This window comes from Hipposideros armiger, unplaced genomic scaffold (assembly GCF_001890085.2).
Source record: "Hipposideros armiger isolate ML-2016 unplaced genomic scaffold, ASM189008v1 scaffold_740, whole genome shotgun sequence".
Lineage (NCBI taxonomy): Eukaryota > Metazoa > Chordata > Mammalia > Chiroptera > Hipposideridae > Hipposideros > Hipposideros armiger.
Genome location: NW_017732090.1, coordinates 480,061 through 497,375, shown reverse-complemented (window position 1 = coordinate 497,375; position 17,315 = coordinate 480,061). Strand labels below are relative to the sequence as shown.

Here is a 17,315-nt window from a genome sequence, read left to right as displayed (position 1 = left end):
CAGTTTTCTGAGAGACGTAGTTAAGATTATCTTGATTTTTGAATCAGGTAAGTGTTCCAAGCTTGACCCAGATCAATCAAAATGGAGAACAAGGCCTGCTGCAATCTGGTGGTTTGTTTGAAATTCATCTGAATCAAATTATTTGGCTGTCTGCCCACTGTGCAGACAGGGCCCAGGGGCGCTGTCCGAGGTAACCTGCCCTGGGTGAATGCTTTGCTCTGTGCCCATTCCCCAGTCTTCCAGTTCTAACACTCCAACTTCCATCTAAGAAATGACAGCTCTCCTATTCAATCCAGGGAGGGCATATGACCCATTTCTGGCCCAAGTTCAAAATAAAATAATAATTATTTCAATTAGTCACACAATGGTATGATTTTTTTTAACGGCACTGAAATTATGGTGCATTCTTGATATTATTCGTAAGTCTATAGTGAGGTACAAAAAGCTTTTCAAATTCTTCACCCTTGAGATTTTCACCTGAATTCAGATTAAATACAAGGATAACGAAAGCTCAAGCTTCCTACTTTATATACATGTAGAACATTTAAATCTCTCCGTTGTCTGTCAAAATGTAAAAAGATGAAGACGATGATTAAGAATGAACATCATCAGTGCTCATGACAGAAATGGCTGGCAAGTCAACCACAGGTGTCATCTCTGCATAGGACATGGTCAAATCCCTTCTCTATAATGGAGACACTTTCATACCTAGAGCTGGAGAAATGGCACATATGAAGTTTGGAAAAACTACACAGGAAAACGAAATATGTATTAAAGTCCTATTTTGCCTCTAATTAAAATTGGGCATGGGGTGAAGGGTTGATGCAGAGAGCAGAAACAGAAGATTACAAATCAGATCAAAACACTCAATTAATTCTTCAATGTTGAGAAAGTAGAGCATCATTACTGCATAACTTTGAGAAGCCAATTTCATTACTTCTCTCTCCTGAATGGTTCCGATGATACAAATCCATCTTTTCTAGGCCATAAAATGATCAAGTGCAGCTTAAACATCATACATATATCCAGAAGAAGAACTGCATTTACTTATAAACTAGTCTCATTTGAGTGCTTTCCACAAATTTATGTTATATACATATTTTGCTGGCTTAAGGATTAGAGATTTTAAGATCGGTCCTCAATGTATATTTGCTGTGTGTAATGTCTATCAGGGCAAGGAGGAAAATCAACAGTTTTTATCCAAAGGAAAATACTCTGGTTCCCATTTAAACAGTTACTTAAAGAGTTCTCCTCAACATTTATTTTTTAACAACATTTGGAGAAGCTATGTCAAGTATATAAAAATAAATTTCCTTTTATTTAGTAACAGCTTGGAGGAAATGGTCTAATATTAACCTAGTATATACTAAAAATGTCAGGTTTTTGCAAAATATAATCTTATGAAGCAACATAGCTATGAACATGTTTGCAGAAACATGAAATATTTTCCAAATGTTTCAATCTGTTTAGTAACATGCATTAATGCATTAGGTTTAATTAAAACCTCTTCAGACAACTGTTACAAATGGAACTAAACCAGAGGTGGTGAAAAAAGTCAACACTCCAGTAATCACAGTGACATCTCCTAGATATCAGTCTGCCATTCAGTGACTCCTGGCTCTGGTCAACCTCTAAGATCGCCAAATCTTTCCGAGGAAAGACAACACCAGTGCTTTTGGATTTCCAATAGGGTTGCTCACCCAACATGTGCCGAAGCCACTGTCTTCATTGTGACTGCCCATAACCTCTCCTAGTCTTCTAGCTCACCTCTTCCCTTCTGACTACTTGCCTGTATGCTGGATGCCTTTTCAGTCTTCCTGCCAGTGGGAGACAAGCATCTTAAAACCTCTTCCTGCCTAGACCTTCTGGTGAGTCCTCATCAGAACAATCACCCAAATCAGGCAGCCTATACTGTCACCACCACCACCAGCCCTCCCCAGAAAGACATGCATTTGCATGAAATTTATGCAATTTTAACTCAGCAGGGTCACTTTCACTTGGAAATCCTTACAAATTACATTCTCTGTGATGAATATTTCAAAATGTTCATGATTTTCAATTCTAACAGACAATGATCTTATTTTACTGAGATGATTAGGGTTGCCCAAGACGAACTCCTTCAACACCTTTTCAAAATGTTGCAACATTTCTTCTCTTCCCTTCTTCAAAGATGCTTCATCTTCCTTATTCACTTCTACCTGAAAGGAGGGTCCCTACCCAAGGTTGACGTCAGACTACACTATTTCCTATTACCAATACATCATCTGTACCTGTCTGCCCTCCAGCGTCTGTGCCGGTGTTCCCATTACCTAGAATGTCCTCTGGTCTTTCACCTCCACTCAGAAATCCACCTGTCTTTCCCAGGCAAACAAAAATGTTAAGTCTTCTTGATTGTCCCTTCATGACTGTCTTTCCTCTGCACTGTCCTATTTTTCTGAATGTGTCTCTGCCCCTGCTCCCACCCCTCCCCCACACCCTCCTTAGCAGGCACTTGAAACGTGAACTGCTTATTCATCTTCTCTGTCTTTCAATATCTTGATACTTCTAGTACGGCCTTTTTTTAAAAACAAAAAAATATTATAGGCACCAAATATTTATTAAATAATAAATGAAGAATGGAAACAGTGGAACCCAGAGTCTTGTTTCAATACATATTTTTCTATTTTATTTTCCAATTCCCTTTCTATTCTGAAATGTGGGGAGTAGAGTGACCTGCATTTTAGTCCTTTCCTGGCTTACCAGTAACTATTTAAAGTTTTTAGAGCTTAGGCATTGGGGGGAGAGTAAACAATTGTAAAACGAAGGAAAAAAATATGTCATTTACCAAATTCCTTTTGGAGAAAGAAGTCTATTGATTTAGAACAAATACTGTGATAAACAATTTGGGGTAAGAATGAATGCAAGTTGTGAGGCTCCTAAAAAACACAGCAAGAAACAAAGGGTGGTCTCTATATTGCCTATGGAGGGTGGGTCCTATTGACTTAAGAGACTTTTGTTTCTGAGTATCATGATCCTTTGTTTTTTAGTTAACTAATTTATTTTTAAATTATAGTTCATATATTAGCTTCAGGTGTACAACATAGTGATTTGACATTTATATACCTTACGAAGTGATCATGAAAAGTCTAGTAACTGTCACACAGAGTAATTATGATATTATTGAGTATATTATATTGCCTATGCTATACACTACATCCCTGTGACCTATTTTAGAACTGCAAGTTTGTACTTCTTAATCTCCTTCACTTTTTTTGGCCACCCCCATCCGCCTCCCCTCTGGCAACCATCAGTTGCTCTCTGCGTCTATGAGTCTATTTCTGTTTTGTTTGTTCATTTGTTTTGTTTTTTAGATTCCAAATATAAGTAAAATCATACAGCATTTGTCTTTCTCTGTCCAACCTATGTAACTTAGCATAATACCCTCTAGGTCCATCCACGTTGTCACAAATGACAAGATTTCATTCTTTTTTATGGCTGAATAATACTCCATTGTATATATGTGCCACCTCTTCTTTATCCATTCATCTATCAATGGACACTCAGATTGCTTCCATATCTTGGCTATTATAAATAATGCCATAATAAACAGAGGGTGTATACATGCATATCTTTTCGAATTAGTGTTTTCATTTTCTCTGGATAATACTGAAGGAATGTTCTGGCTCTTCAGGTAAGCAAGCTAGAGGATGAAAGCCATGGACATGAGCTGGAGTTGAACCCCTCCACTTAGCAAGCGGCCAGCAACTGGAGCTCCCGAAGGACATCTAAGGAGGAGGAGACGGAAGGGTGGTGCTTTGGGGAGAATATAATTGTCTAATACGGGTTTTTCAGTTATTTGCTATGAGATATGAAATGTACCTCCTCTGGTTCTCCTAGGGAAACTTCAGGCAAGTTTATATACGTTTCTTTCTGGGGAATCCAAAGGAGTACTGAGGTCTGTAGCCAAATGGTCACAAAGAAAAAGAGGCTGTGTCAGCAACCATCCAGGAATACCGGAGGCAAGGAAGTCGCTGCCACTTGAATCATGTCCACAAAATGCATAGGGAAATCCTGAATGGAGCAGGTATCTCCCCGCTACTGCAGTGGGCTCCATGAACCAAAGGCTCTACTAACTCCACAAACTCTGTCTCAAGGGTACCGAAGGTAAGAAACTGGCCCCAACAGGAGGAGCCTGGTTTTGAAGCCAGTGCACTGTGCAAGGAGAAAGGAGTGTAAGTTCCAATACCAGATCTGCCCCTGTCTGGGATGGGAGGTATATGGAGTTTGGAGAATGAAGATTCCTGAAAGTAGGAGACCCAAGCAGCTGTAATATCTTTCAGCCTTATTATTCAGGACACTCCCCAGACATCTCTCTGTGTAGATCATCACCAACAAGTACACAAAGTACCTCAGAGCCTCTGGCTTCTGAATCTGGTGTTCCATGAAGAAAGGAGCCTGGCGGTTGACCACCGAGCTACACCATACTCTACAAAACCATATGAAGTGATGCAAAATCAAACAGGGCTTTCTAGCTGACCCAAATGTCAGCCTTCTCCAATAACGATAATAACGACTTCTCTATGCTTCAATTTTAGCACTTTCAAAGTAGGGCTAATACTGTTTATTTTACCATACGTATTTTACATAGTAGTTTGAAGGATGTACAAAGACCCTAAGGTTCTGAAAAAAATGGATGCCTTTCAAATCCAAAATCATTACTGTGAAGTACTTCTCTCTTTCTGAAGCAGGTGAGAAATGAGGGGAATTATTCTTCTTTAAAATTGTGGGAAATTACAAGAATAACAGCCTAAGCAATTTTTCTTTAAATTATCCAGGTATTCAAAGGCAAAGCATGGAATGCACATTCTCTATAAGTCATCACTGGAGAATGGCATAATGAAAAGCTCTGGATTAAGACAGACCTGGATCCTGACTTTAGCCCAGTCACTAATTAGCTCTGCGACTTTGGCTAAATTATGCAACTCCCTCAGGCCTCAGTTTTTTCATCTGTAAAATGGGCTGATGATACCTAACCTGCAGATGAACCAAAAACGTGAAGCAACTAGCAGAGTGTTTGGGTACTCAATAAATGGTAACTCTCGGCACTGTGGTTACATTCCTAAAGAAAGACCTCTTATTATGTTTTAGTGAAACTCAAGGGTATCCACAGGCAGCAACTGCAAAAAGGGGAGTTTAAATAATTTGTGATTGATTTTAAAATTAATATGTGTAGGAAGAGATATAAAACTCCCCAAATTCTGAAATTAAGAGAAAACATCAGTTTTTCCCCTATATCTCTGAGACTGTTTCTGTTTACTTTGCTCATTCACTCAGTTCTTTAGATTCCACATATAAGTGAGATCATATGGTATTTGTCTTTCTCTGACTGACTTATTTCACTTAATAGTCTCTAGGTCCATCCATAGTGTTGCAAATGGTAAGATTTCATTCTTCTTTACAGCAGAGTAATACTCCATTGTGGAAATGTACCACACTTTCTTAATCCAGTCATCTACCGATGGGCATTTTGGTTGTTTCCAAGTCTTGGCTATTGTAAATAGCGCTGCAATAAACATAGGGGTGCATATATGTTTTTGACTTAGCGTCTTGGGTTTCTCTGGATAGATACCCAAGAGTGGAATTACTGGGTCATATGGTAGTTCCACTTCCAGATTTGTGAGATACCTCCATACTGATTTCCATAATGGCTGTACCAATCTGCAGTCCCACCAACAGTGCCCCAGGGTTCCCTTTTCCCCACAACCTCGCCAGCACTTGTTGTTTGTTGATTTATTGATGATAGCCATTCTGACCGGAGTGAGGTGGTATCTCATTGCGGTTTTTATTTGTATTTCTCTAATGGTTAGTGAGGTTGAACATTTTTTCAAATGCCTGTTGGCCATCTGTATGTCCTCTTTAGAGAAATGTCTCTTCATATCCTCTGCCCAATTTTTAATTGGGTTGTTTGTTTTTTCGGTGTTGAGTTGCATGAATGTTTTACAAATTTTGGATAGTAACCCCTTATCAGATATATCATTGGCTTGGGAGGGGATGGAGGTGGGGGAAAGGGAGAAGGAGAAGGGATTAGACAGCCTAAATAGGTAACTACAATATTGCCACAGGGCTATGAAAGACAGTTTGGGGAATATAATTAATAATGTTGTAAATATTTTATAGGGTGTCAGATGGTCACGTCTTATTAGGGAGACCACGTCATAGATGGGGTAGAGGCTTGATCACTGCACTGTACACATGAAGCTGATGTTGTATAATATTGCATATCAACTATAATTGAATATATATATATATATATATATACATACATATATATAGTCACGGAATGTGGAGTATAGTGTGGGAGTGGAGTCAATGGAATTGTAATAGATATGTATGATATGGGGGGGAGGTATGGGGCGGCAGATTGGGGGAGGGGGTGTCACTTCGAGGGGTAAAAAGTATAACTATTTGCACTGTGTTGTACACCTGAAACTGATTTTTAAAAAATAAAAAAATAAATTAAAAAAAGAGAGAAAACAGTAATATATTTTTATAGAGAACAAAAATTTGAAATGGAAATTCAAGGTATGTGCCTGGTGACTTAAACTCATTTCTTCTTCATCATTTCTCATATATGAAGCAATTATGTTGTGAAGATAAATACAACTGCCCAAGTAAAAGCAATATAAAAGATTAGTTGCTTTGTGTGAAAACAGGGAAAGTGAAAATGTTTTTCTTATTTTTTTCAGTGAAAGATAAAATTCTCAAAGAGATGGGAGGCTTGCTTAAAAACAAAGCTTAGGATAAAATATGATTCTTCAAGTCCCAATGTTATTTCTTTCACTTGTTATTTATGTTTAAAAATAATACAAAAACTGAATATTTGATCTAGATGGACCATGGCATAAGCAATACTCCATTCATCTCAGCTACGCTAACACGCATGCAGGGAGACAATCTATCAAGTTACTAATAAGCAGAGATTCAGATGCCAGCACACAAATCCTTCTGAACATTTATATTCTATCAAGTTGGGAGTATTTCTAAAAGATGTATATGTGCATAGTTTATCTAATAGACTGGAATGGCTCTTATTCCTGTTCTGCCAAATAAAGAGAAATTTCTCTGACTGTAAATGTGATTGCTTCAGCTCCCAAAGTGCAGATTTTCTTCGTGCTTCCTGGCAGGTCTATCCACCATCAAATTCTCCAGATTTGTCAAAGCCTTAGCAATAGCCCCAGTTTACAAAGTGCCTGCAACTTGGGCAGAATTCAAGATAAGAAGTTAAAACACACACAAAAATAACAGCAAATTTTGATAACAGGCAAGGATTTGGAAATGGCCACCCTGTTTAGGACAACTCTAAAATACGGACTCAATTTCTAACAAATGCAGAAATCAGCAATATTTACAAGGTACATTAAAATGAGCAAGCGAGAGAACCAGTATGGCTTGGAAGACTTTGATTTATCACAGACATTCAGTGCCTGGATCTACTTACTAACTGTGTGGCCTTGGGCAAGTCATTCATAATTTCCCTATTCATTAAATGCAAGTAAAATCCCCATTTTGCTACATTTTCCACATTTGTGGAAATGTCTGGCAAAGTGCCTGGGAGAATGGAGAAGGCGCTTGATAGAAAGATGTTAGTGCCCTCCCTTGAAAAGAGGTTGCAAACTCAGTTGCCTACAGGGATCAGTTCAGAACAAAACTATAAGAGGCCCCATGACTCTAAGATAACAGGGAGCATAGCAGGGGCCTGTGTATTATTTCAGCACATTCAGTCCTGCTACAGAGGATGGATGAAGCTCATAAAAAGGACTAAGCACAGCCAGTAAGCAAGCTGGAAGCTTATGCAATACAGTCAAATCTCACAGAATGTGTCGCAACAAGTAACGAGTAAGCAAGTAGCTTGTGAGACTCAACAGAATTCATAAGATGTGCTAAATATAGACCTATAACTTATAAGATGTGCCAAACATAGAATAAATGTGACAGAACAGACAAGAATGCTGCTTAGATATAGAAAGTGTTAGTCATGATCATGCCCCCAGTCCTGAAATGACCACCCTTAGTGACAAATGGCCTGATCCCATGCTGGCTCCACACGTGCTCTACCCAAGAAATGCACATGAAACCCACGGCCGTTAGCAGGCCACCGGCCAGCCACGCTCTCATGGGGCGAGCATGTGTTTCTCTGGGCACCCTGTGTCTGCCGAGGCCCCTTGCTCAAAACTCTGGTCCAGGTAAGCATGGCGGGAAAGGCTGAAGCAGCACAGAGAGGACCGGTGAACGTGGTGTGAACCTGGGGTCAGATAGAGCACTGTGTCCACCTGCCCCTGCCTCCCCAGGCTTCTCTGCGCATGTTTAAACTGATTTAATAAACTGTGTGATCAGAGACCTCATTTGCTCTGTAAGCCCTTACATACAATGCAGTCAGATTTTGTGTGAACCTAGAGGCTGCCCCTCTGTCAGGTGACCTCTGGGGCAGGAAGCTCTGAGGTCTGCGGAAAAGCCAAGGCACAAGCGCCACCCCAAGAGGAGCTGGCTGCTCTGAGGGGACGTCAGCCCAGGGTTCCCAAGTTTCCTGACATTTTACAGAAACTTGGAAAACTGGAATTTCTATGTCAGCTCGCCCAAGTTTTAAATGTTGACAACTTATTCAAAATTGTACACATTTGGCCAGGCCAGATAATGACACACATGACTCACCACCAGTTCGCTCCTGCTGTCTTGAGTTAATATGTGCCACCTGTCCCAGAATCACAGTCTGTTATGTGATCCGTTAGTGGTAAAAGGAAGACACTAAAATTTGAAGTTTTGCAATTTACCATGTCTCACCCGCATGTCTCCTCTGTCTAGGAAGGACCAGGCAGATCTGAGAGCGCTCAGAATTCCCCCAGTACTAGGGCCACGCTCATATTAAAAGGGAGGGCTCACATGACTGAAAAGAAAATGACCACCACTGCCTCAAGTGCTCAGGAATTATTTGCAGGTGGTCTACAAGTTTGTGGTTATACTTTCTTGAGATTATACTTTCTTGCTATCATTTCTTATCTTTGTTTTCTCTGCTTTTCTCCTTGTTTTCAGGCCACTGACCAGGAGTTAGAAGAAAACAAGGTTGCATTTGGAAGCAAAAGAAGACTGTTCCTATGATACTTTCAACAAAAAATCAGATGGTTAAAATTAGGACAGGTTGTATTTTAGATGTTGTGTATATGAGGTAAAGCATGTAGCCCTGGACCAAAGTGATTCTGGACAACAGGGTTGGCTTCCTACAACCATGTGAGAAAAAGCAGGGACCTTTTCTTTTCCTGAATAGTGTGAGGGGGGGGTGTGACTAGGGTGCCAGAAAACTCCTCAAAGGAGATGACACTATAACACGTGCTCCCATGAGCGAAGGGCTGGAGCATGCCCAGGAGCTCAGGATACAGCCCAGAGGATAGACAGTGGGCAGATGTCACCCCTCTCTGCAGACAAGCCAGAACAAAACTAAACTACTCTATAGGTGCTGGAGGCTGCCAGGTCCAGGGTGTGTGTGCATGTGCTGGTGTGTGTGTGCATGTGTGTGTGCATGTACTGGTGTGTGTGTGTGCATGTGTGTGTGTGCATGTGTGTGTGTGCTGGTGTGTGTGTGTGCATGTGCTGGTGTGTGTGCGTGCATGTGTGTGTGTGCATGTGCTGGTGTGTGTGTGCTGCTGTGTGTGCATGTGTGTGTGCTGGTGCGTGTGTGTGTGTGCTGGTGCGTGTGTGTGCTGGTGCATGTGTATGTGTGCTGGTGTGTGTGTGTGCTGGTGCGTGTGTGTGCTGGTGCATGTGTGTGTGTGCTGGTGTGTGTGTGTGTGCTGGTGCATGTGTGTGTGTGTGCATGTGTGTGTGTGCTGGTGCGTGTGTGTGCTGGTGCATGTGTGTGTGTGCTGGTGTGTGTGTGTGTGCTGGTGCGTGTGTGTGTGTGCATGTGCATGTGTGTGTGTGTGTACACATTGGCATACAGGAGGGCAGAGTGGACAAGGTGGGAGGGCAGCAGGGAGGTAGGAGACGTCAGCTTTCTTGGACTCAGACATAGTCAAGAAGCTTGGTCTGCCCACACTCTCACTGGACAAGTAGAGAGCCAGCCACACCCTGAGGGAGATAAGGGGCGAGACGGCTAATCAATGACTGACTCCATCAGCACAGACAGAGCATGAGGAGCCCAGGGCAGGAGGTGGGGAGGGGACATGGTCACAAAATTCCTGGAGTTATGTCCAGTAAGAACACCTTGTGGCAGGGCTTGTGTGGGTCATAATACTGAGTAATTTCTACCGGGTGACCATTATCAGTCAGGTCCTGTGTGAGGGCTGGGGACAGTGCTTCAGAGGCTGATGGGGCGGGGTCCATCACACATCTGCAGGAGAAGGCCAGCAATAAACAGGACAGTGACTGAAAAAAGAAAACAGTGTGACTGCATACGGGCTGCAACATCTGCTGTGAAGGGAATAACCAGGTGATGGAATGGAGGGTGCGGGAGGGGCACTATGGCAGGTGTCAACACTCTAGGAAGGAGCCAGGAAGACAATCTTGAAAGATTATGCTCACTTTTTTTTTTTCAGCTGAGCCATCCTGCCACCTGTTGGCAGCTCAGCGGCAGCTCAGCTCGGGCTGGGCATCAAACCGCTGTTACTCAGAGCTCAAACTCTTGAGCGAGCTCTTAACCAACTGAGCCACTCGGCCGGCCCCAAGATTACTCTCACTTTTAACAGAAATGAAAACTCTCAGGAAACAACATATTGAAAAAATATACCAGTGTTGGCTTGTTTCTTTATATTACCATGTTAATATGTAAATTAAAAGGCAGGAAATTTAAAACAATGCTGGAAACATCAGCTTATTTCTACAACAAGAATATGACAGCCTCTATTATTAGCCTTAACCATAGATTTCCTAGACCGGTGTTTTGTATCATGCTGAAATATAATTTAAAAATTAAATTCTATCCATTCGGGTTCTAGCTAACTGAAAATGGCAAGTATAATGCAATGTAATTGATTTCACATATCAATCACTGGAAAGCATTTGAAGCAGGAATTTTAAAATGACTGTTTCAATCCAGTTAGTGGTATTACCTGTGACAGCTGCTGTTTCATGCAAGCACATGTTGTACAGGTACTTTCTGCTGACCAGCAGGTGACATTCAACAATATTCAGCACAGACTGTGCTCTTATCAGGGAGTAGCCAGAACACCCTCAGCTTCTCTGCCCGCCTCTGACATCAGTCAGCAGGACAAACGTCTTTTGAAGTAAATGTGGACACAGTCCCAGAAGGAGGTGCTATTGGGACCCACTGGAAGGTATAACTGCAAGGACAATGGGAACTGATGCCTTAACTCAGGGGTTCCCAGGCATGTGCCTTTCAAGGACCAGTAAAATAAAGAGGGGGGGGTGCAAAGTGGAGATGACAACTTTCTGTATTGTCAAATAAGGACATTAAAACAAACACAAATCCACAAATTGTGATATAACCATACAATGGGATTCTACTTAGCAATAAAGAAAAACCAAATTACTATTATACTCAGCTACATGCATGAATTTCCAAAACATCAAAAGTGCAAGCAGCCAGACACAAAGGAAAAAACGCTGCCTGGTCCCAGTTACATGGCATGCGGAACAGACACAACTAATCTGTCCTTAGAGAAAGCAAACCAGTGCTCGCCTAAAGGCTGGGCATGGGCGATGACTATAAAGGGGCAAGAGAAACCTCTGGAAAGACTGGAAAGTTCTAAATCTTAACTGGTTACATGGGTGTATACATATGTCAAAACTCACCAAACTACACTTAAAAATGTATGCATTTCATTGTATGTAAACTATGCCTCAACACAGTTGATTAAATAAATTGTGACCAGAAACAGATAGCGCATAAAAGAAAGTTGTTTTTAATTCCCATAGTAAAAATGACATAAAGGATAGCCCTTTTGAATTAAATATATTTTTGTTTAATAAAAAGCTCTATTTTCTCATTTTAAAGCCCAGTGATGGAAACCTCCTCAGGGCCCATCAGGGGTCAGAAGATGAACATGTCAGAACCACTGTTGTCTCCTTTCCTCCCGCCCAGATTCCACTCCCTGAACCTTACCTTGAACATTCCTTTAACAAGGCTCACCACTACTTCATTCTGTACTGATCAGACCACCGGAGCAGCTGGATTGGGGATGAAAATAAAAATGGCCAGGAAGAAGGAATGGTTTCAGTAACTGAGGAATTCTATCTAATGATGGGTGGGCAGAAAAGGGCAGGGGGCAGAGGGACAAGGAAGGGTGAGGGAGAAGCTAAAAGGAGGGGAACTTGGGCAGCCAGACCTCCATGTGCTATCTCTTCCCAGGCTCTCTGACACCTCCCAGCTCAGCTAGTGGAGACGTATACCCAGTGTGCCCTGTTTGTTCATGAGTCAGAACAGCCCCTGAAATGAACTGGCAGTGACCACCAGCAAGTTACACAGTCAACAGGGGTCTTTTCCAGGTGTCAAGACCCTGCCCTACTGGTTAGAGGGCACAAGGCCTTGCTAAGTGCATTCAGGACCCTAGAAGACCAGTAAGGCCATCATGGGGGGAAGGATGAAAAACAAAAATTGATTTTTTTAAGGAGAAGTGGAAAAGTAGAAATGGAAAAGTTTCTGAAGTAGAAAGTGCAATAATATAAAATATATACATTAAGATGAGATTTTCCTTTAAAGATCTAAAATAAAACAGAATAGGCTGTTTTGAAATTAATATTTTTTACCTTAACCTTTTTAAAGCCACTGGCTCACCAGGAGAATTTAGTAGTAGCCAAACTATTTCCTAAGTGTGACGATTTGTTCTAGAAAATATTGCCTCTGCATGAAATAGTCAAATAATGGCTGGAAAAGTTTGGCATACTTAATATTAAAAGTCAGAATGTTTAGGAAAATCAAATCATAAAAAAAAAAAGACACAATTGAACATTGAAAGGCATTAAGGGGATTCCAAAGGTAAAATCTCACTCATTCCCCACAACTTTTTAAAATTAGTTCATTTATTTTTAATAAACACCCAGCATTCAGTACATGGCAGGCACTGTTCTAAGTACTCTGCCTACCTAAGCGCATGCGCTCCTCCTAACCAACCCAACTGGGCTGCTTTCACTGTCCCCATTTTACAGATGAGGCACAGTGAGGCTGCCTGACTTGTCCAGGTTACCTGGAGGAGACAGAGCAGGACAGCACTACTCCAACAGCTAGGCTTTGCTACAGCTCGGCCATTTTTGCTAATTTTGTTCAGGGGAGGGAGAGTGTATTCATGTCATGTTTGTTTCTAGTTCTGGGCCCTGATGCTTCTGTGACTGGGTAGCCCCACAAGAATGTGAGGCCTTCAGCACACCTAGCTGTGAATGCATCAGGGGCCCTTTCTACAAGATGAACTAGGAATTCTCCAGACAAATGCTAACAGGTCATTCCTGATGCTAATGGTTATAGCACCTGGGAGAAGCACAAAAATGAAACAGAGCGATGATGTGCTTTGAGAACTTCACTTTGATAAGTTCAAAGAAAGCAAACTCTTTGGATTTTATATATTTTGAAGTGAAAGCCTCAATTCTGAAGGGCCTCACATGATTTTTTGGTATTTGGTTTCTCTAACTTGCCTTTATAGTATAGCATCTTCACTATTTTGGCCAGGCTTGCATATAGTCTGGACTACTTATTATTTGCTTTCAACTTTTATTTAAATCAACTCAGTTTTTCTTTCTTTTTCCTTTTTTAGGTATAATCAACATACAACATTATATTAGTTTCATTTAATCAACATAATGATTAAATATTTGTATACATTGCAAAATGATTACCACAATAAGTCTAGTTAACATCTGACACCATACAGTTACAAAAATATTTTTCTTGTGATGAGAACTTTTAATATTTACTCTCTTAGCAACTTTCAAATATGGAATACAGTATTATTAACTATAATCACCGTGCTGTACAGTGCATCCCCAGGACATATTTATTTTATAACTGGAACCTTCTAACTTTTGATTCTGTTCACCTATCTCACCCTCTCTTCTGCCCCTCAACCTCTCAGCCCCCTCTGGCAGCAACCAATCTGTTCTTTGTATTGAGCTATGGGTTTCTTGTTTGTTTGTTTTTTTAGATCCCACATGTAAATGAAATCATACTAAATCAACTCAGTTTTAAAAAACTGAAGATCTTCATTATCCATGTCTTAGTGTTATGCATAAAATTGACTTAAACTTATGTTTTATTAACATATTTATCTATTAAAAATAAATCTATGCACAAACTAAAATCACTGCATGTCCTCTAGTGCTGTGAGCTCTATGTTTTGGAGAACTCACATTCTGAGCTGGTGAAAGCCAGTATTTACCTTCTAATTAAAAATATGGAAATAATACAAACACACCTTCAGAAATTTATTTTTATGTATGCATATGCCATTAAATGTATGTACAAATGGAATGCTACACACACACACACACACACACAAATTTCCAATGGCTGAGAAAAGGAACTGAGCAGGAATAAGGCATTAAGCTATGGGCAGTGGAAAGTACTGGATCAAGGACAGAGTATAACATTAGTAATTTGCACCGTTTCTCCAGGGAGACAGAAAGAACATGCACGCCTGAAAGGAGGAATCCCCTGGGGGGGAAACAGGGGCAAGGAGTGGGGAGGGCTGGCGCCAGGCTCCCTTCCCTCTGCCTCCCTAAGTAGCAGCTCCTTGTTTATCTGTTTTCTACAGTGTCCTTACTCACAAGGCATTTTTTGAACAAAGGGCTCTCTGCTAAAAAGAAATTTGGAAACCAAAGGTACTATTCAATTTTTTCATTTTACCCTTGAGGCAACTGAGGCTCAGAGAAGGGAAAGCCCTAAGAGGCACTCAGCAAACTGCAGCAGAATCAGAGCCTAAAGAACTCAACATCCAGATTCCCCGTCTGATGTCTTTGTGACCAAGACCACCTCTGTGAACACCCTCACACAGCCATATACTGGTATCTTCGGTGGACGTCATTACATCAATACTCTTGCCTAGCCTCAAAAATGAAAAAGTGTAATTAATCATTAATTCCTTGAGGAGAGGACAGTGGCCAACAATATTTAATAGAGTGTTATGAGTCAATGGAAATAAATTAGGAATAAGATGAAGTCATTATTTCGGAAAATATGACATAAGGAAACAGGCACATCTCTTCCTGAAAAGTTGTGTAAGTCAAATAATGCCTAAAACACATTAGGAAAGCTTCCTAATTAGTAATAGAAACAATAATAAAAACAGCAATAACTATAATTAATTATCACATACCAGACACTAGACTCAGCATTTTATTAGCACTGAAATCCCTGTGACATAAATATTATTATTCTCATTTTATAGGTAAGAAAATTGAACCCAAGCCCATGAGTAGGGTGACCAACTGTCCTGGTTTACCTGGCACTACTGTGTTTCCCAGAACATGGAACTTTCAATGCTGAATTTGGGAAAACCCTGGGCCACCTGAGATGGTTGCTTACTACTGTGGGGCTGGTGAGTGACAACAACTTTCACGTGTGCCTGGCTCCCCAACCACCACCACTTTCTATGGAATAACTCCCCTCCATGTGCTCCAGTCAAAATTTTCACATACTGGTTTAAAGGAGGGAGTGACCAATATCTTACAAAACAAGATATTCACATGTAGCTTCTCCTTTTACAGAAACGACAAAGAAAGTACTGCATAGTCTCAACCTCCATTCCTCCAGAAGAGTAAAGAAGGGACACTTACCTTGACCTCAAACTCGAAGTGCTCGTCCTTTCCTTGCCCACAGAGAACATAGCGTGGAATACTAATTTTAATTGGGTCCTTCAGGTCATCTGGATTTGCTCCGAAAGAGCGAGATATCATCCGCTATCAAAGGCACATCAGAAGGGGAGAACAAAGAGAACCAAGATCACTCAGTTGCAAATACCTTGCTTGGGCAGGCAGGAGAAAATATGTTTCAGGTAGAGAAAAGAGCATCAAACTAGTAGAGTTTATTTAGAAAAATGATGGTTTCCTTTGAAAGAGAAATGCTAAGTCTCTCTCATAACAAAAGACCATTTCTTTAGGTATACCATTCCCAGAAGTTAGGGCAAAAGCACTTCAAAATGTTGTTTCGCTTTGAAGTTCCTTCCAATTTATAAGAACAAATGAAGAAAGAGACAGATTACATATTCTGACTTTCAAAGAAATCAGTCTAAACCAGGTTCCTTTCTGAAAAGTCTTGATCATCTAACTTATTTTTTCTCCACAGACTATCAGATTGCTCCAAAAGCTAGAGATTTTATTCAAACTTACTTCATTTTTAAATTCTAGGCATTTTTATAAGCCAGTGTAGTGTGGAAAGTTCTTTAAACCACAATTAAAACAAATCCCAAGTATTTTCTTTAGGCTCCATTTGATTAATAATCAACTAGGGTCTGACAAATATTTATGGTCTGGACGGTGGGAAGCCAGAGGGATCTGAGGAAGAGGCATTATGAAAAAAATAAATCTTCAAAATGAGTTCTCTTGAGTGTGAATGCAAAGAAATCTCCGAACAACCTTATCATTTGGACTAAACTGGGGCTTTAGAAAACGTAAGAAAGTATGTTTTTGAAGCAGTAGCAATAATAAAATAATTATAATCACAATTATAGTTGCACTTATTGAATACTTATTATATACCAAAAACTTCACTTACTAGTTTATATGCATTGTTGCATTTAATCTTCACAGTCTCCTATGAGGTGCTTACCTTTGTTAACCCTATTTATCAGATGAGAGGCCCAAGACAGACCTTAGGTAACTTGACAGAGGTAAGTGGTAGAGCCAGGATTCGAACTCAGGCTAATGCAGAGCCCAACTACATCATCACTATGCCATACTGCTACAGTGAAATTTTAAAATAATTTTATCCATCAGAGATAAACTGAGCTAATGAACACTTCAACATAAACAGAATTTAAGATGGGAGCTTCATGGGCTGGCGGAGTGGCTTGTTGGTTAAGAGTTGGCTTGGGAGTGTGAGTTCTGAGCAGCTAGGCCACTGGTTCGGATCCCACATGGGCCAGTGACGCTGCGCCCTCTACAGCTAAGATGGTGAACAACAGCTCGACGTGGAGTTGGGCTGCCGTGAGTCACCAGCGACGGCGTAGGCTGCAGTGGGGCTGCAGTGGGCTGCCGTGAGCCACCGTGAGTGGCCGTCCAATGGCCGGCGACCGATCTGCCTCAGCTGGGAAGAGTGCAATAATCACAATACCAACATGGGCCAGTGAAGTGACGTCCTCCACAACTAGACTGAAGAACAAAAAGACAGCAACTTGTCTGTT

At 40.8% G+C, this 17,315-nt stretch overlaps 1 protein-coding gene across 1 annotated transcript in view; it reads right to left on the bottom strand.

Moving 5' to 3' along the window:
• The window catches only part of KIF16B (kinesin family member 16B), a 169,027-nt gene that overhangs the window by 72,764 nt on the left and 78,948 nt on the right, over positions 1 to 17,315 (bottom strand). Inside the window, exon 11 of the mRNA XM_019627768.1 lies at positions 15,751 to 15,873. Within this exon, the coding sequence (XP_019483313.1) occupies positions 15,751 to 15,873 (123 nt within the window). The remainder of the gene's footprint in view (positions 1 to 15,750; positions 15,874 to 17,315) is intronic.